This window comes from Phoca vitulina, unplaced genomic scaffold (assembly GCF_004348235.1).
Source record: "Phoca vitulina isolate PV1807 unplaced genomic scaffold, GSC_HSeal_1.0 scaffold22, whole genome shotgun sequence".
In the NCBI taxonomy this organism is placed as follows: Eukaryota; Metazoa; Chordata; class Mammalia; order Carnivora; family Phocidae; genus Phoca; species Phoca vitulina.
Window position 1 is genome coordinate 31,454,157 of NW_022589725.1, and position 21,315 is coordinate 31,475,471.

General features: G+C 40.8%; 1 protein-coding gene across 1 annotated transcript in view; it reads left to right on the forward strand.

The window, feature by feature from the left end:
* Window positions 1–21,315, forward strand: part of CFAP61 (cilia and flagella associated protein 61) — a 296,977-nt gene that overhangs the window by 26,860 nt on the left and 248,802 nt on the right. Inside the window, exon 7 of the mRNA XM_032420163.1 lies at window positions 9,583–9,715. Within this exon, the coding sequence (XP_032276054.1) occupies window positions 9,583–9,715 (133 nt within the window). The remainder of the gene's footprint in view (window positions 1–9,582; window positions 9,716–21,315) is intronic.

The following is a 21,315-nucleotide window of genomic DNA, read 5'->3' on the forward strand; positions in this document are numbered from 1 at the left end:
ATCATCCTTCTAGATCAGTTTTATTCTTTTTTAATGGCTGCATGGTATTTCAACATGTGGCTCTAATATTCATTTAATTATGCCTTATTTATGGAAATTTGTCCTCATTTTCTTCCTATAACAAGTAGTACTACGTCCTTGTATGTATATCTTCAGGTACTCATGCTATTTTTTTTTCTGTAATATAGGTACAAGAAGTGGAATTTCTGGGTAAGAGTGCATTAAATACTAAGATTTAAAAATAGATGCTACCAAATTATTCAACCAAAATATAACAATTTATATTCTAACCAATGGAGTCTAGTTTCCTTACATTTCACCAATGCTGGATGTTTTCAGTTATTAAAACTGTTTCCAATCTGTTAGGTCAAGCCAATATCTTGTTATTTTAAATTGCATTTATCTAAATATTTTGTGGGTTTGAGTGCTGTTTTAGGGGCTTTGTCTGAAATAAAATAGTTGCATTTAAAATAATTTCCAATTTAGAAATTATCTGGATGGATGATTAAATGTATGTGTACATAGTAGATGATTTTAGGGGGAGGGTAGATAGGAACAGCAGGTGAGGGGGGCACATTTCTGAGAGTATTTTCTTGATTTTTTTTTTTCTTACTTACTATGTCACCAGTCTATTTTAAGAGGATATAAGTCAGGAATAGTCAAATGGGAGAGATGCACAGGGCGAGGTGTGGAGAAAGGGAGCAGAGCTTCCATGCCCTCTCCGGGTGGGCTACTCTCCCTCAATCTCCATGCATTCACCAACCCAGAAGGTCCTTATTTTCTTAAAGTGTGTAGGCAGTATACCAAATTTGGATCTTGGCAATTGTCATTTTCTTGAGGAATTTTAAAGCTCAAGTAGTTCCAGCATAGATATTTGGCAAGACGTTATTGTATTATTATCTATTATTATAATAGATAATCCTATAGAATTAGATAATTCTATATAATCTATTATTGTAATAGAAAATGATATATAAATCTAATACTGAAACTGACATGTACAGAGGCAGCGTATCTAAAAATGACCCATTTTTTTCATTTTTTAGTAAGGCCGTCGACATCTTTGCTAATCTACTCACTGATGCCCCACTTGCCATTCAGGATGTAGGTTGCTCGAGAAAAGGTATAGGCTGTGCCCAGGCCAGTGCTGGCTCCTAGTAAGCATGTGGTAAACTGATGGTTTTGAGTTAGTTTCTCTTCTCAGGCCTTCATTCCTTTCCTCCTTTGCCCTTGAAAACTTTAGAGTTATGGACTACAACCTTCAAGGGGACAAGGCTGTCCTGGCCTGAACTAAATCTTCCCAATTCCTGACCTTGAGGTCTTGCTCCTTCAGCCTCTGATGGCGACACATCCTGCTTGCTCAGCCTACAGAAAATCTGCAAGTAGCAAGCCACAAGAGGAATATGGTCCTGATGGCAAAGAGATGACAGTGGGTACTTTGTAAGGAGGTAGGGGCATTTATAAAGAGACAATTTAGCATACAGTAGTGAATTCATGAGGGAATGGTGACATTATGACAATTGGTGGTTTCCTTGTTGGAAGGTAGAGAAGTATGACACATTTTAAGAAGCCCTCTGTCCAGAGTTTTGATACTAGCAGGTGTAGAATTTCAGGTAGCCAGAAAATGTACGTATGTAGATCATTTCCCTTCCTTAAGGATGCAGAAAAAAAGATTTTTCACAAGGTCAGATGAGCATGGCTGTGCATCCTCTTAGACTGCTTCTTTTCTCTTACTTCCCCCACATTGATTTTTTGACATCTGTCTCATCAATAGTTACTTGCACTGATAATTAGTGAAGAACACAGTTCTTAAAACACTAGACTAGACAAGCGTTTGAGGATGTAATTATCCTTCCCCTGTTTACCTAGCAACATGTTCAGAACCAGGGAATTAACGCTGTAATACCCAGTCCCAGTTCTTTGATTTACCCATATGGAAAATTGTGCTGTAATCTGCCCCTCCACTTAGACACTAATTATTAAAGTTATTGTTCTATATTTTGTGTAATATTTGAAATAAAGCATAGCTGTGTCTGGACACTCCTTTACAGTGGGCTTGATTAGTACTCAGTGGTGGGTTTGAGATGTTCTCAGACCGAAAAACTGTTGGAATAGTCTTTCCTGGGGAAAACCTACCCTTTTCAAGTCTTTCGGGGGGTGTGGGGGAGGACTTGCCAGGAAAGGATTATGTGCTGTCAGTCAGTGTTGTAAAATGACTAAAGTAGAGTGCTGCTTTTCTGCTGATAATAAAGGTTAACCAGATTGTGTCAACATTATTGCTATGTAAAATAGATGAAAGACAATTTAGGGCTTTAAAACATAAGACTGGTGGTTTTTAAACACGAACTTTTCACCTTTTAAAGCAATTACTTTTATTAAGCATTTGACATCCTCATGCTTTTCTGAAATTCACTTAAGTTGGACTTCTGAGCAATTTCATAGGAATGAACGTTCTGAGGCTTAAGTTACGAGAATCCTAAAGCATTCAAAAAGAAGGGATAGCGCAGTTAGGAGCTTCACTGTTGCTCTTCTTGGGTCTTGGTAAGTGACCCAGCCAATAAAATCTGGTTAACAATCCAGCTGGAGTGACGGCGTGCCAAGATAGACTTTTGGATCAAATCCTGGTGGTATAAACGGCAGGGGCCTCTTACTGGCCTTGCACATGCTTTGAAGTCATTTAGGGCTTAAAATCCTCTGTCATTTTAAAAATCATGACATTTTCCAAGGAGTAGAACCTAAACAGTTCCAAAATCCATCTTCAAGTTCTAAAATGGAATATGTGGTTGAGGAATGATGGATTTGATTTTCTTAAAGAAGACCACTAGAGGTCACAAGAGATCTTGGAAAGAAAAAGGTGCTTTGTTTCCCCCATCTGAAGAAAAAGACTGGCTTTAGGTTCTCCTACCTCAAGTTGAAACAGTGTTCGTGGTAAAAGGTTGGTTTAATCCAAATACACTGCTTTCTTTAGGACTACCACTAAATTAGATTCTCTGCGAGTTTTTTTCCTTCATTCACTGATTTCTTATAGCACAGGCACACACTCACTCTCGGACTTGAAGAAATACACTATTTAGGGCATTTCAAGTAACATCAGAATCACTTTTTCAACGGTACATGTTTAAGTCTAGCTAATGAAATGCAAATCCTCTCTGGATGTGGAAAATACCGTCAGACAGGAGAGGAGAGGCCGGGCCAATATTCTGAATGCAAAGGTGGCTCGCCCCTGCTGCTGCTGTCGTTCCAGTCCTTAAGTGTGAACTTTCCATCTGTGAATTCGCAATGCTTTCTTTGCTGGCAAGGAAACAATGCGCATCTCCCACCCTGGAGGGAAGCTAGCCTGTGGATTTTCCTCTAGGATTGTAATTATACAGAAAAGTGGTCAGGATGCTGAAGTGTTGAAACAATCCGAGGGTCTCCCTGTCACCAAGAGACCATGCCAGTCCCCTGGGAAAGGTCTGTGGGTTCCAGGCATCATGATGTTCTTGAAAGCCCAGCTAATTGACATAGTGGAAATGAGAAGAGCATATCCTCCCAGGAAGCCAGGGAGAGCCATCCCATTCCTGTCATCCTCTACCTTGCCTTCCCCTGGGTTTGAGGACACCCACACCCCAAGTGATGTGTCCTTGAGAGGCTATTGATTTCCTCATGCTTTCGATTCTACTACCATTTTCATCTGATACATTTGTCAGAGTCTGATAGACATTTAGGTACCTGAACAATCAATCAGTCTTTATGGGATGGACCTCTTGTTTCCTCCAAACAGAGTAAAATAAAATATTCTGTAACTGATTACATTAACAAGCACATCATTGCCTCCTCCAAGCCACTTCCCAAATGGAAGATATAAAAGAATATTGCTTTTCACCCAGAAAATGGTATTGTTCCCATTGTATTTATGTTGATGAATTATAGCCTGGCATAGGCATAAGCCCTGAAACACTGTGGGTCACAGAGGTGCTGGACACGTGGCTGTACTGTGCCGAATGGATTCACATTGAGTTGCCACTCTCCTGTCCCAGAGGCAGGCAGTGCTCATCACCTCGAAGTGCTCGGATTGAAACATTTTACTGGATGAATTGTTTTTCGTAGCTGGGGTGTTTTGTTTCTGTGGGGCTGGACTTCGTCATATGCCATTTGAGACTCTGCAAGGCTGATGTCATACTTTATCATTAGCACTGAGGCTGATGCAAGATCATAAATTATCAATTACCCCAAGGAATGCATTTGGCAGAACAAGTTCCACTGTATCCATTTTGGTAAGAGCTGAAGGGAGAGAATCCTTAGAACGCCACAATTTGGATATTTTCTTCTTCTTTTTCCCGGAAGAATTAGTAGTGAGGTATGATTATGGATAACTTTGTTAGTAGGCTGCAGAGGGCTCATGATTAGGCATACAGCCTTGGGCCTCTCTGAGCCTTTATTTCAGACTTTTATATCCATGGAGTATTATTTTTGTATCCGTCCTACGTAGATAAAAGCCCATGGTACACAGTTGATTTTGGAGTTTTCTATAAGATAGGGGTCTCAATTGAGTTAAAAGGACTAGGATATTGAATTATCTTCATTGATAATAATGAATGAATTGAATTATTTACAACAGTTATCTCTATTAATATCAATGTGGGGTTTTGTTTTTGGCAAAGTGTTTGAAATGGATTTCTTGGCTATTCTCTTTTAGAATCTTTTTTGTTTTTTCAAACAGGTATCATTCAGGACTCTTTATGGAGAAAAGCTCCCCTCTGTTAACACTGCCCTTTTGGCAGGTTAAGTGGGGAAGTGGGTTCTGGAATGCAGTGGGTGTTCTAGGTTCTTTGAGCAGAGGTCCTGAGTGCTGGTGGGGGAGGGAGGAGCCAGTCGGCGGGGGTTTTCAGGTGGTGTGGGATGTGGCAGGGGAATGTGAAGTCTCCCCAGAGCAAGTGCTGCTGAGGGCTTACTGCCTACAGAGAGTCCCTTGTATCACTGCATTGTACCCTCCCTGCTGTCCTTGTCCCTGCCTGTTTAGTAGACGAGAAACCAAGGCTTAGCATTGAAGTGCCTGGGCAGGTTTCTCAGTCAGTACAGGGCTGTGGGCTCCCCTCAGGCCACATGTCCCTCACCTGGAAAACGGGCTTAGCAATGGCACCCCTCAGCGCTGCCAGTGCATGTGGGATACCCATCTATCCTGGGGATGGGAAAGGCCTTGCCCACACTGGCTGTCACTGTTTCTCCTGTGCTACGGCCTGCAGGGTATGCAGATGTCAAAGGTCAACAAAGCCAGACTGGTTAAAGTGGTCAGGACAGATTTTCATCGGTAATAACTATTACAATAGGGAAAAGCATGCAGTGTCAACTGAACTCAACTTTGGTTTGTACAGAGGTGACTGGGCCTTTTAGAGAGAAAATGAGGGATTTGGGAGGGGGCTAGGAGAGCTTCAGTAGAGTCAGGGACATGAAAAACTACAAGAAGTGGGAAGTGCGGTTGTTCCTTGTGAAACCCATCTGAGTTTGCTAGCTGGAGCTTATTGAAGTTAGGCTCCTGCCCTCCCAAAGAGACTGGGAGACAAGGGCCCCACCTCAGGTGTTGGCTGGAATAAGTAGGACATCCTTTTGGCAGCCTTGCTTTCTCAGGAAGGCACTTCAAGGGGGCCTGGGGTCAGCCTCAGGTTGTGGCCTTGAGCTCAGGGAAACTATGTGGGTGTTTGTTCAAGTCTTTATAGACCAAGGTTGAAGTCTAGTCGAGAAGAGGGTTCAGAATGTCTTGGTTAAGCTTTGTTACATAGAAGCACAGGACTCCATCTTTGTCCCCAAAGAGTATATTCCTTGGTTGGGAACATGCTCTGCTTTGACATTAACACAAAAGTGGACAATAGATATCCAGTTTTGACCCTGTCATTAGGTTCCTGGGAAAGGAGCCTGGGAAGATGAACCACTGGAGGGTATGGGGGGAAGTGAGCCTTGAAGGATGCCGGAATTTGGATGACTGAGGGAGTCACAGTGCTGGATTAGGGACAGAGGCAGAAGGAGGGAAGATGGTGAGGTCCCCTTCTAGGGACAAAGTGTAGATCAACTTGTATTATTGTTGCTGATAATGATGGAAAGAGGCTTTAAAAATGAGACTAAGGGCTCTGGGCTCATCCCAGAAACGGGGGGCTAGCAAAAGTTTTTGAGTAAGGGAGCAAGGTGAAGAAAGCAGAGTTTTAAACAGATCAGTGATAGTAGACAGAATGGGAAAGTTTATACCTACAGCGGTCAGTGGGCAACCGGCGCAATGATTCACGCGTCTGTAGTGATAACCTCTTCCATTCCATGCGTTGATTATAAACGTTCTTCAGTTGTTCTTATTGACCTTTCCTACCTAAGTAGTAGTAATATTAATAACAGTAGCACGCCACACATTATCATCTCACCATTTAATTTACTGCCTTTATGACAGATGAGAAAACTCTGGCACAGAGAGGTTAAGTGATTTGTCCAAGGTCACAGTTTTTAAACCCAGACTTAGGCATTCTGGCTTCCAGCCCAGGCTTTGACCACTACACTGTAGCATTTATTCTCCAATCTTTTCGAAAGAGCCCTGCGAGCCTTCAATGCATTTCTGGTGGAGCTTTGGTACACCCAGCCACAGGTGGGCGCTGGTAGCTCTCACAGTGATTGTGCACACACAAACATAGACGGGTAGGTAGTCAAAGACTACTTTAAAAAATTAGTGTGGGCCTGAAATAACTTGTGAAATGGCTATGGTGTCAGATACAGTCCCGTCCATCCTAAAGACTGTTTCTGGCTCCATGGTTTAAGTGTATTTAGTCATTATTTTAATAATTCTGGTATAATGAACACACAGTGTTATATTAGTTTCAGCTGTACAATATAGTGATTCAGCAGTTCTATACATTACTCAGTTCTGGCTCCACGTTTTAGACTCATCACTAGAGAATCCCTCTGATGCTCTGGCATGTGGGACGAGACTGTTGGTTGGTTATGACATCACTGCCAGGTTGATAGAATAGTATAACAAGCAAATATCCTGGTTTCCTAGATAAGGACCCTCTGCTGTCTCTCCTTCCAGAGAGTGTTGACAAGAGGTGAAGAATAAGGTTCAACCTGAGGAGTTATGTTTAAGCCCCACTGGTCGTCATCTTCTCTTTGTTTCTTCCTTCTTGTACATGCTCTGTTGGCTAGCTTTCTCCTACGTCTGAGGTTTTATATAGCAGAGATCTAGTTTTTCAAATATGTATTTCTTTCATCAAGATGATGCTTCCATCAAGATGCTTATTACTGATGAAAAACCAACATCATTCCAACAGATGAGGCTCTGTCACCAGAGGTAAAGGTTTCATCATGGGTACAGGGTAGAGATTTTTATCCAGAGTGCATGCAGTTGTCCACTTTAAAGCATTTAGATGTGGAAAGTAGAGCTGTGGCAGGAATGGGGGAATCTGATCCAGGAGTTGGGGCAGAGCTGGGTGGATGAGCCCATGGTGTTGACCTCTGGCCCTTGAGCCAAAGTCTCCTCTCAACTGTTTTGCTTGTGCTCACGTTTCTTGCTACCCATTTTCAAAAGGAATGTCAAAGTAATTTTTTGAAGTAAATTTTTGAAGTGCATTGTTGAACGCTTAGTGTAGTATGTGATGGCAGGGTCTAAGCTGACCTGTTCATAACATGCTCTGCTGCCAACTATTTCTGTCATCTCAGGTGGAGCCTGAGCTCCACCTGAGCATCATCCCCATGAGCCTTGCTCTCCTCCATCTACAGAGTGAAGATGGCAATGCCTACCTCCTGGGGTTGCTATGAGAAGTATAGCAATAAATAGAATCTGGATAAAGCCCTGAGCTTTATATACATATGAATCACTCAGATGAACCTACTATTAATGTCAAAGAGAACATATTAGAAGATCAAATGGGGGGGTGCCTGGGTGACTCAGATGGTTAAGCGTCTGCCTTCCGCTCAGGTCATGATATCCAGGTCCTGGGATCGAGCCCCACGTTGGGCTTCCAGCTCAGCGGGGAGTCTGCTTCTCCCTCTCCCTCTGCCTCTCCCCCTGCTTGTGCTCTCTCTGTCTCTCTCTCTCAAATGAATAAATAAAATCCTAAAAAAAAGGAAGACCAAATAGGATGATGAAGATGGCATAGTAATAAAGTAAAGGGAAGAAGAGATAAAAGTTAGTAGTCAAATCAGATATATTACAGGGAAACAAACAAAAAGGTAGAACATTTTAATAAGAGTAAGTATAAGAACATCCTAGACAGGTAAAATAGATATAATATAACCAAGAGTATACTAAATATAACCAAGAGTGTACTAAATATAAATATAACCAAGAGTATATTAAAAAGAAGAAAAGACTGTTAATGGAGTCCAAGGGCCAGCATCACCGTGCTACCATAAACCTGGTTCTTGGTTCTTCTTCTCCTCCCACACTGGTTGTCAAGGTCACTATAGAGAGTCCTGACAATGGAAATTTGAGGTGAGTGTCTCCAAGACAGTGAGCAGAGCTTCATTATTTTTAAACCAGCATTTCCCCCTTTACGGGAAATGTGGAGATGTTTCAAGGAATAAAGGGTAGACTTCTGGTCCAAGATGGCGATGTAGGAAGACCCTGAACTCACCTCCTCCATGGACACACCAAATCAATTGCTATTTCAGAGCAATTCCTCCTGAAGAAGAACGGAGGACTGACTGAACAGCTTCTGAACAGCACAACAAATGATAGAGGGACCACAGAGAGAACAGCAAGAGAGAACAGCAAGAGAGACAGAGACACAGGAATGAAGGGAACCGTGAACTTCAGTGGGCAGAGATAGTACCAGGGATCATGAGCAGACTCGTCTGCCACAGAAAAAAAGGCTCAGTTTAAAAGGGCAACTAGAATATAAAGGAACCAGCCCTAGAACCCTGCCAAATGGCAGGGGAGCTGCTGGACCCCTCTCTGAGTCAGAAGGGCCGGTGAGCACCATGGTTTCTGTTCTCCATCCACCTTGATAGGAATAAAGGGTACCATGGGCCAGTGTTGGGTAAATGCATAAACAAGGTTAAATATTCTTTATGCTAGTACTTCTCAGTCTTTAATATGTAACCGTGTCACTCTAGAAGGCACCTATACTAGGAAATTGTCTTTAGACAGTGGAATTCTTTTTGGAGGAGGAAAGGGATGCTGAGGACAATGTCATAGAAGTAGTGTTCCTTGAAACACTGGGGAAATACTGTCCCCAGGTTTTTGTCCTGTCTCATGACAAATGCTACCCTACATTCCATATCCAAATATGCTGAATGTGTTCCCTTTGCCTGGAATTTTCTACCCCCAGGTCTCTTGACATAGCTCTCTGCCCTTCTCTTCATTCAGGTCCCAGCTCAGATGTCCTTCCTCAGAGAGGTCTTCCCTGGCCACTTGACCCTGTTACTCTCCATCTCAGAGCACTTACCACTATTTGAAATGTTTGAAGTAATGTATTTGTTATATTGTCATTCTGTTTCTATTTGAATGCAAGTTCACGTCATGAGCGTACTGCTGTGTCCCCAACATTTAGAACAGGCTCTGGCACATAGTAGGTGCTCCACTGAAGGAACGAACACCGAAGTTAATGAAGCCTTTGCATTAAACAGGGTGGAAGATCACGATGATCTCATGCCGATATTTATGCGCTACGATACGCTTCTGAAGGAAACTTATGGAGAGTACTTCCTGGCTGAACTAATAGAGGCCCAAGATGAAGAGAATCATGCTGTCGTGTGTGAGGTTGGTGATTAGTCTGCCTGGGGATGCACTTAGTGAGAGAAATGAAAGAAATAAGTGATATTGCTCCTGGTTTTTGCCCAGCTCCCCCAGAGCTGCTATCCCCTCCCTGCTTCCTGAGGCCCTTCCAGGTGGTGTGTCAGGCCCACTTCGGAGCGGTGACATCACCCTCCTTCCCAGTGTGACCTGGCTTTAGGTTTGTAGGTTTTTGTGAGGTGCTTCCAGATACCAGGCTGCTGTGGACTCTTTGCCCTGCCCCTGAAGGTAGGGATGGAAGTTAGGGTGAAAGGGAGAGATTCTTGAGGGCGTCTGGGTGGATTTCTGAGAACCCAAGATCCCAGAGGCCAGAGATCACAGACCAGCATCCTGCTGGCACATGGATTTTGTTTGACTTGGAAAATAATTCTTTTTAACTTTTTGTTTTAACAAAATTTCACACTTAGAGAAAACTTTTAGGCACTGAAATTTCCTAAATGGTAACATTTTACCACATTAGTTTTATCATTCTCTTTGCTTGCTTTTTCTCCCTATTTTTATATATAAGCATATATATTTATATTACTTATATTATATTGTAACATAAATGTGTTTATACCATAATATAAATATACATATATGTATTATTTTAGAACTATTTATTTATATATTTTTCTGAACCATTTAAGAATAAGTTGTGGATGTCACGCCCCCTTTACTGCTAAATACTTCAGTGTATATTTCCTAAAAACAAGAATGTTCTCTGATGTAACTGCAGTACAGTGATCAGGCGGAGCAGTTATGATTCCTACAGCCCTATTATCTAATCTATAGACCTTATTCTGATTGTATTGGCAGTCCTTGATAGCAGAAGTAAATCCACATCATCTGTTGCACTCAGGTGTCCTGTGTCTTCAGTCTCCTGTAATCGGAACAACTCCCCGGTCTTTGTTTTTCATGACAATGACCATTTTGAAGAGCACAGGTCAGTTATTTTGTGCAGCGTGTCTCAATTTGGATTTGTCCGTTGTTTTCTCATGATTTGATTTAGGTCATAGATGATTAAATTTTGTTGTATTAGTGGCTAGCATTTCAAAATTAGGAAAGTGTATATAACAGCTGGAATTTCTAGTTTCTCCGGAAGTATCAGAAGGCCTGCTGTCGGGCCCCAGTGAATCGGAGCTATGGAACAGCTGCTGCTATAGACAGTGCAGGTGCCCTTGAGCACATCACCATTGTGTCCTGGGGGTTCATGACCCTCCGCTGGCCATCTTCCCCACTTTAAACCAGCCTGGCCCCATGAGCATGTCAGTCGTGACCGCTGACTCAGAACATGCTTCATGAGTGTCCTGATTCCACACCATCCATCCCGGAAGGCTCTACTGAGATGGGAGGTAGGGATGGCAATAAAGAAAGATAGAACCCACGCCCTCTGGTTTGACAGCTATAGACCCTGTGGTCTACCTACACCCAAGGGAAGGGGAGGGGGAGAAGAGAGACAGAAGAGAGCTGGCGAGCTGGCTAGATTTGGTGTGTCTCAGCTCAAAGCAGGGAGCAGGCTGACCTGGCACCTTGGGCAGCCACTGTGGGCAACTCTGCAACTCTTGAGACTGTCTCTCATCCTTGCCCTGCCCCCAGAGGCATTCACAGAGGGACACTGTTCCCTTACAGAGTTTTAGCTAGCTGTGGCTTCCTTCTCTGCATTTGTCCCCACATGATTTGATAATGAGGATTCGATCCCAGTTCTGATAGCTAAATGTAAGTGTGTTGAGGTATCTTTAGACCTTTGTGCTGGTTTCAGTGTGCTGAAATTGGCCTTCCTGAAAAATATGATGGAATTCTATCTCATGTCCTACTCCATCGGATGCTTTGGGCATTCTTAAGGGTTGAAAACGCTGAACTAGGAATATTCACAGCGTCTGCTCAGTGGTATGGAGACATTGTCTGACTGAAAAAAAATTGAGACTTTTAGTGCCTTAGGGTAATTAGGGAATGTATGGTGACTGTTCAGCTTTAGGTAAGATAGGGCCGTGACCAATGGCATCTGCTTTATGTGTGTATGAGAAATGTGAGGAAAATATTTTAAAGTAGTAAGGACTCAAACTTGAGCATACATTGAAATGACTTCTTGGGGTGATTAGAACACAGATTCCTGGGACCCAGCACAGTGTGATCTTGTAAGTCTGGGATGGACCTAAGAATGTGCATTTTTCACTAGTTCCTGGGTGATATTGATGCTGCTGGTTCAGGAACCAGATTTGTGTACTCCATTTTAAAGGCTTGAAGCTCTCCTCCAAATGACTTGTTGTTGACTTGTGTATAGGGACCTCACAAGGTCGGCCTTTTGTTGATGGTTTTAAGAATCAAGAAAAGAAAGCAATTCAAATGTGAGCTAAGATGTTCTTTTTGCATCACATGAGAAATATAGAGGGCAATTTCTGTAAAGGCCTTTAAAAGAGGTTTATATAAGCTTGGACTGAAGATTGTTTTTGACAACAAGATAATCTTATTTTGAATGAATTTCCGTGTTGTCTTTTGCATATCATAATAATCAACAAACATGGATAGAACCCTTGGGTACCCAGCCCTATACCTGAATACTTCATTCATAGAATCCCAAGGTTCAGGCAAAGATGACCACAAATTAGTTTTGTTTTTTTTTTCAAGTGGATATTTGACCTTTGCGTTGTGCCAGTTTATTGAAAAGCTTTCAAAGGTGGGAATTCAGCATTCTAGGATGATTGTTCAGGGATTCTTCATACACTGATTTCTCTATTTGACAAAACTGTAAGAGCTATTTAAAGAATATTACTTTTCTTGGGAAACTTGGAATCAAAAGTTCTTTTATTCTGATAACATGATCTGTTTGAGACTTGGTTCTACATCAGCAGTTCTCAAGCTCAGTTTGTATGAGAACCACTTGGGAGACTTTTAGACTATCCCCATGTCAATGAACTTGTATCCAGAATATATAATGAACTCATATAGCAATAAAGAGAAAAATCATCTAAATAAAATGTGGACAAAGGATTTGAATAGACATTTCTCCAAAAAAGATATACAAATGGCCAATAAGCTCATGAAATGGTGCTCAACACCATTAGTCCTCAGGGAAATACAAACCAACACCACAATGAGTTACCACTTCGCACTTGCTAGGATTGTTATAATAAAAGAGAGGGACGATAACAAGTGTTGGTGAGGATGTGGAGAAAGTGGAACCCTCATAGACTGCTGGTGGGATTATAATATGGCATAGCCACTTTAGAAAACAATCTGGAATTTTCTCAAAAAGTGAAACATAGAATTAACATTTAACCCAGCAGTTCCACTCCTAAATTGAAAATACATGTCCACATAGAACACGTACATAAACATTCATAGCAGCATTATTCATAATAGCCAAAAAGTGGAAATAACCCACATGTCCATCTGCTGATGAATGAATAAACAAAAGGTGGTATAGCCATACAATGGAATATTATTAGGAGATAAAAGGGAATGAAGGATAATGCATGCTACAACATGTCTGAACCTTGAAAACATTATGCCAGGTGAAAGCATCCAGACCTCAAAGACCGTGTATTGTATGATCCCATTTATATGAAAGCCTAGAAAGAGCAAGTCCATAGAAACAGAAAATAGATCAGTGGCTGGAGAAAGAGGTAGATGGGGAACAACTAATAAAGGGTATGGCGTTTTTTTATGGGGGGGCCAGGGGACGAAAATGTTTTGGAATTAGTGGTTGAAGGTGTGTATCTTTGTGAATATACTAAAAGCTACTGAATTGTATATTCTTTAAAGGTTTATTTTTATGGTAAGTGAATTATATCTCAATTAAAAATCCTGATGCTAGGATATACTTAGACCAAGTAGATCAGTCTTTCAGGGTGGGACATAATCAGCATTTCTAAAACGCTCCCATATTGTTACAGTGTGCAGTCCAAGTGGTGAAACATTTATCTGTAGATGTGTGATGGAAAATGAAACCATATCTGGTGAAGGACAGGATGGCCTGAGAGAGATAAAGGCATTAGTTTCTGAAGGTGAGAACTGGCCCTAAAAATTAGATTCTGAGGTCCTAGTCCATAATATTTGTTTCTTCTCCATTGAAAGGGTTATTTTTATTTTTTCATATTTAGGTTTTTGCATTCTCCTTTAAGGACTTTCATATATGTTCATTCGGCCTATAGCTTCAGGCTAATGAATAAAGGAAGAGTCAAGGAATATTTGGGCCCAGCAGCACCATTTTGAAAACTATGTCTTTACATGATGAGACAAAACTACTGAGAAGTAATGATTGATGAAGACCCCAGTCAGACCTTTTAATGACCAAAATGGACAATCCAGTTTAGTCAGGCCTTTGTTTTTTAGAGAAGGCTTTTATTTGTTCCAGCTTTATTGGGATGTAATTGACATATATGATTGTGTAAGTTTAAGGTGTACACCATGTTGATTTGATACATTTATATATTGTGAAATGATTCCACCATAGCATTAGCTAACACCTGCATCACATCACGTAATTACCAGTACCATTTTGTGGTGAGAATGTTTAAGATCCATTCTTTTAGCAACTTTCGAGTATCTAATACAATATTGTTAACTAAAATCACCATGCTGTACATTAGATCCCAAGAACCTATTCATCTTACAACTGGAAGTTTGTGCCCTTTGACCAACATCCCCCCCCTTTCACTCGCCTCCCAATCCCTGGTAACCATAATTTTACTATGTCTATGTGTTCTTTTTTAGATTCCACATATAAGTGATATCATATAATATTTGCCTTTCTCTGACTTATTTTGCTTAGCATAATGCCATCATGGACCATCCATGTTGTTGCAAATCGCAGGATTTCTTTCTTTTCTCGTGGCTGAATAATATTCTATTGTATGCATATATACCACATTTTTAATTAATTCATCTGTTGAAGGACACTTAGATTGTTTCCATATGTTGGCTATTATGAATAGCATGAACATGGGAGTGCACATATTTGTTCGAGATCCTGTTTTTGTTTCTTTTGGATATACAACCAAAAGTAGTATTGCTAGGTCATATGGCAGTTCTATTTTTAATATTTTGAGAAACCTCTGTACTGTTTTCCATACTGGCTATAGCAAATTACATTCCTATGAACAGCACATGAGGGTTACTTTTTTTTAAAAAAGATTTTGTTTTTAAGTAATCTCTACACCCAACATGGGGCTTGAACTCAAACCCTTGAGATTAAGTGTTGCATGCTCTACCAACTGAGCCAGCCAGGGGCCCCATAAGGGTTACTTTTTCTCCACATTCTTGCCAGTGCATTGTTATCTCTTGTCTTTGTGATGATAGCCATTCTAATAGATGTAAGGAAATATCTCACTGTGGTTTTGATTTTCATCTCCTAATGATTAGTGAAGTTGAGCATCTTTTCATGTAGCTGTTGATCATTTGTATGTATTCTTTGGAAAAAATGTCTATTCAGATTCTCTGCCCATTTTTAAATTGGATCTTTTTTTCCCTGTTGAGTTGTAGGAGTTCTTTATGCATTTTGGATATGAACCCCCTATCTAATATTCCAGTATATGGTTTACAAATACTTTTTCCCATTCTGTAGATTGCTTTTTCATTGTGTTGATTGTTCCTTTTGCTGTGCAGTAACTTTTTAGTTTGATGTCATCTTTCTTATTAATTTTTGCTTTTGTTGCTTGTGGTTTTGGTGTCATATCAAAAAAATGGTTGCCAAGAACAATGTCAAGGAGCTTCTTCTCCCTACATTTTCTTCCAGTAGTTATACAGTTTAAGTCTTATGTTTAAGTCTTTAGTCCATTTTGAGTTAATTTTTGTGAGTGGTGTGAGATGGAGTCCAATTTCACTCTTCTGTATGTGGATATCAGTTTTCCCAGTACTGTTTATTGAAGAGACAGTCATTTCCCCATTGAGTATTCTTGGCTCCCTTATTAAATATTAGTTGCTCATATATGCAGGTGTTTATTTCTGGGCTCTTGATTCTGTTCCACTGGTTTCTGTGTCTGCTTTTATCTTAGTACTGTACTGTTTTGATTATTGTAACTTTGTAATACGATTTGAAATCAAAGTGTGATGCCTCCACTTTTGTTCTTTTTTTAATGATTTATTTATTTATTTAAAATTTTTTAAAAGATTTTTAAATTTATTTTAGAGAGAGCACAAGTGGGAAGGGCAAGGAGAGGGAAAGAAACTCAAGCCAGACTCTGCTGAGCATGGAACCTGACTTGGGGCTAGATCTCATGACCTGGAGCTCAAGACCTGAGCCAAAATCAAGAGTTGGTCGCTTAACCAACTGAGCCACCCAGGTGTCCTTCCAGCTTTGTTCTTTTGGTGTCTTTTGTGGTTCCAAATCTTAGGATAGTTTGTTCTATTTCTATGAAAAATGCCATTGGAGTTTTGATAGGGATTGCACTGAATCTAGAGATGGCTTTGGGCAGTATGAACATTTTAACAATGTTAATTCTTCTAATCCAATTGTTTTTTATACTATTGTGAATAGGATTTTTTCTTTATTTCTTTTTCAGGTATTTCATTGTTAGTGTATAGAAATGCAACTGATTTCCGTATGTTGGTTTTGTATTGTGCAACTTTACTGAATTCATTTATCAGTTCTAATACTTTTTTGATGGAGTCTTTAGGATTTTCTATATGTAAAATCATATATCATTTTCAAACAAAGACACTTTTACTACTTCTACTTACTACTACTTTACTACTTCCTTTTCTTGCCTGATTTCTTTGGCTAGGACTTCCAGTCCTCTGTTGAATAGGAGTGGTGAGAGTGGGCACCCTTGTCCTGCTGCTGATCTTAGAGGAAAAGCTTTCAGCCAATCACTGTTGAGTATGATGTGCTGTGGGCTTGTCATAAATGGCCTTTATTTAATTAAAATATTTTTCTACTATAGCCTATTTATTGAGCATTCTTCTCGTGAAGGGACATGATATTTTGTTAAATGCTTTCTCTGCATCTATTGAGATGATCACATGATTTTTATTTTTCTATTAATGTGGTTTATCACTTTTATTGATTTGTGTATATTGAACCACTTGTGTATTTTGTGTATATTGACCCTTGCACCACAGGGATAAATCCTGCTTGATCATGGTGTATGATCCTTTTAATGTGCTGTTGAATTCACTTTGCTAATATTTTGTGTCAGTATTCATCAGGGATATTGGTCTATAGTTTTCTTGTAATGTCCTTATCTGGCTTTGGTATCAGAGTAATGCTGGCCTCATAAAATATTCAATTTTTTGGAAGAGTTTGAGAAGGATAGATGTCAATTCTTTAAATGTTTGGTGAATTTACCGGTGAAACCATCTTGTCTGGGGCTTTTCTTTGGCAGGAGGTTGATTGCTGATTCATTCTCTTTACTTGTTATTCATCTGTTCATATTCTCTATTTCTTCATGTTTCAGTCTAGGTAGGTTGTGTGTTTTTAGGAATTTATCCATTTATCCTAGGTTGTTCAATTTGTTGCCATACAACTGTTCATAGTAGTCGCTTATGATCCTTTGTATTTCTGTGTTACCAGATGTAAAGTCTCCTTTTTCATTTCTGATTTTGAGTCCTCTTTTTGTCAATTTTGTTTATCTTTTCAAAAATCAACTCTTAGTTTCATTGAACTTTTTGTACTGTTTTTCTATTTCATTTATTTCTGCTCTCATCTTTGTATTTCCTACCTTCTGCTAACTTTGGGCTTAATTTGATCTCCTTTTCCAAGTTCCTTGAAATGTAAATTTGTTTATTTGAGATTTTTTTTTCCTGATGTAGGCATTTATTGCTATAAATTTACCTCCTAGAACTGCTTTTTCTTTTTTTCTTTTTAATTTTTATTTGAATTTTAGTTAACAATAGTGAAATATTGGTTTCAGGACAGAATTCAGTGGTTCCTCACTTACATACAACACCCAGTGCTCATCACAAGTGCCCTTCTTAATACCCATCACCCATCTAGCCCATCCCCCACCCACCTCCCTCCATCAACCCTCAGTTTGTTCTCTATCATTAAGAGTCTCTTATGGTTTGTTTCCCTCTCTCCTTTTCTCCCCCCTCCCATATGTTTGAATTGTAGAACTGCTTTCTCAACATCCCATAGGTTTTGGTATTTTGTCTTTCCATTTCTGTTTGTTTGAAGATTTTTTTATTTCCTTTTTGATTTCTTCTTTGGAACAACTCCATGGTTGTTCAGGAACTTTTTTTTTCCCATATATTTGTGAATTGTCCAGGTTCCCTGCTGTTACTGATTTTTAGTTTTATAACATATGGTCAGAAAAGATACTTGGTATGATTTCAGTCTTCTTAAATTTGCTAAGACTTGTTTTGTGGCCTAATATATGATCCATCCTGGAGAATGTTCTATGTATGCTGGAGAAGAATGTATAGTCTACTGCCATTGGATAGTATGTTCTGTGCATGTCTGTTAGGTCCATTGGTCTAAAGTAAAGTTCAAGTCCAACATTTCCTTGTAGATTTTCTATCTTGGATGTTCTATCCATTGTTGAAAGTAGGGGTATTGAAGTCCCCTACTATTATTGTATTGTCTATTTCTCCCTTCATATCTTTTAGTATTTGCTTGATATATTTAGGTGGTCTGATATTGAGTTTATATATATTTAGGATTGTTATATCTTCTTGACAAATTTACCCCTTTATCATTGATAGAATGACCTTCTTTGTCTCTTGTTTCTGTTTTTGGCTTAAAGTCTTTTTTGGTTTCTACTTGCATGGAGTATCTTTTTCCTTCTCTTCACTTTGAGCCTATGTGTTTTCTTAAAGCTGAAGAGTTGGGCATTTCTTTTCTTTTCTTTTTTTGAAAGAGAGAGAGAATGTGAATGGTGGGGGAGGGGCAGAGAGAGAGGGAGAGAGAGAATCCCAAGCAGGCCCCATGCCCAGCGTGGAGCCCAACATGGGGCTTGATCTCACAACCCTGAGATCATGATCTGAGCTGAAGTCAAGAGTCAGGCGCTTAACTGACTGAGCCACCCAGGCGCCCCTGCTATCTTGAATTCTTTATCTGGTAAGTTAGAGATCTCCATGTCTTTGGGTTTAGTTACAGGAAAATTATTGTGATCTTTTGCTGATGTCATTTCCTTGATTTTCTCATGTTTCTTGGAGTTTTTCATTACTGTCTTCACATCTGAAGTAGCAGTTACCCCCTCCAGTCTTTACTTTCTTCAGAGAGACATACCTCTGTCAGCCCTGCTAGAGATCCTGAGGGGTTCTCAGACCTTCTATGGATAAATCTGCTCCACCTTTCTTGCTCCCTCTTGTGGCAGACTTCCTTTTTTTTTTTTTTTTTTTTAAGATTTTATTTATTTGACAGAGAGAGACACAGCGAGAGGGGGAACACAAGCAGGGGGAGTGGGAGAGGGAGAAGCAGGCTTCCCACTGAGCAGGGAGCCCAACGTGGGGCTCGATCCCAGGACCCTGGGACCATGACCTGAACCGAAGGCAGATGCTTAACGACTGAGCCACCCAGGCGCCCTTGTGGCAGACTTCTTAAGCTCATACGCATTCTCTGGATCTTACAAAGCACCAGGCCGAGTGCTGACAACCTCTTTTATTTTCCCAAAGGTAGGTGCTCAAAAAGACAACCTCTTTTATTTTCCCAAAGATCCTTTGGTGTCTCTAAGGGTAGGTGCTCAGACTGATTTTCTGCAGTCCTCACTAACTGTCTGCTAAAGCCTGCTCATGGTTTTGTTGGGAGTGTGCACAGGAGCTGGCCACAGGGTGGGATGATGTGTGGGTAAGGCACACAGGTTGCTGGGAGTACTTGTGGGCCTGTTGAAGGGTTTCATGGGCAAGATATTCCCAGCAGTTTGTGGGCAGGCTTCCTGATGCAATCCACAATGCAGTTAGGAATCAGGTCCCTTTATTGCCCTCCCAGAGTACTATTCACTGCTTTTCCTAGACTCTTTCCGCTCCCCAAGTCATAGAGCTCCAAATTAAGTACTATGGATGAGGTATAAAAGAAATGGGCCTCTTTGGAAGAATCCCTCACAGGTGGGGAAGCTGGGTGCTCACTCACACACTCTCCCTTTTCCCCATTGGATAAATCATGGGCCAAGAAATCTTGCCCTAAGCTGTGCCTCACTGGGGGGTGGGTGAGATGGGTAAAGCCAGACTGTTCCTCTCATTCACTTAAGTGCATCCAAACTCATACTTTTTTTGCTCCAATGGAGTCCTAGAACTTCTCTGGAAACTGTACTTTTTACAAAGACTCTCTCCTCTGTAAATGATTATCTAAGTCCATATTCTCCAAGGGCTTCTGGACCATGGCCAAGACAAGCTGGACCCAGTCCTCTTTAGGGTTCATAGTCAAGACCGAGGTGTGTCTGCCTATTTCCTCAGGCACAGTTGGCAAAACTCTTCCAGGTCCCTTGGCATATGGTACTGGATGCCACAGCTCCCTCAGAGGCCCTTTTGTTCATGGCTGGATGCTGAATGTTTGCTGATGAGCTCGGGGACAACAATGATGGACATCTTTATGCCGCCATGAAGCTGATGTCACTCTGGAGAATGCTTTTAATTCTTTGTTTTTAAGGTGCCAGTTTCAACCCAAATCACTTGTGTTAGTGCTTATGAAGAGCAGCTGCAGTGACTACCTCCACGTATTTTCCTCTCTAGTCACATGTTACACATTTTTCAGTGCATGTAACATCGGAGGAAATTTGCAGGCTGAAAATTGCAGTCCCAACCCTGCAAGGATCCTTCGGTGTCTCTAAAGAGGCAAATGGAGTCCAGCCCAGTTTCTGAGAGGCCATGTTACCTCAGACACCAGACGCTTCACATTCTGTGGAGAAGCGACCGTGGACCTCAATCTTTAAATGGAAGGGCAGAAGCAGGACCCCCTTAACAGGGAGGAAGCCAGTCCAGGACTTGCGAGCACATCTCCAGTTTCTACTGAGCTGTATCTGGTGCCTTAAGCCTTTTATGTTCAAGATCAGTGCTGTCACTCCCCTCCCACCTGCCTCCCAGACCTTTCTCCCAACCACCTGGACGTTCTTCAGCTGGCCCTGTAGACAGTGGTATGCGGGAACTAGTTCATTCTGCCTCACAAGAACCAAGTGTTCAATCCTCAGGAACTTTGCAAGCTGGTTGTTAAACACAGCCATTATTAAAAATTAAATTATATAAACTTGCAGTGCAATCACACTAGAAAACAAAGTTAATGCTCAACACTCATCACTTCCTAATTATTTTATTATTATCTTCGCTCTTGAGATTATTTATGTCTATCGTCTCTCTAGTGGAAATACTATATAATAGTGGCTACTGGGCATCCCTTCCCAACTCCCCATTCAGTAACATCACATTGGTAGCTTAAAATTGGCCACAATGGGAATATTTACACCACAGAGATTGGCAAATTGCTAAATCAGGGTTTTCCCCACCCCAGTTGCTGATTAAGCATTTACGGGCAACACACCATGCTTACAGGTGACTGCAGTTGACCAGAGATCACAGAACAGAGTGCATCAAATCTGTCTCTTCCCACACCGGCCCATGGTAGTTACAGGCCATGCACATAGAAAGCCTGGGATCTATGCCTGTGCCAAGTAGGAAACTCTTGACTAGTTAAAGGTTTTTAACTGTGCAGGCTTTCT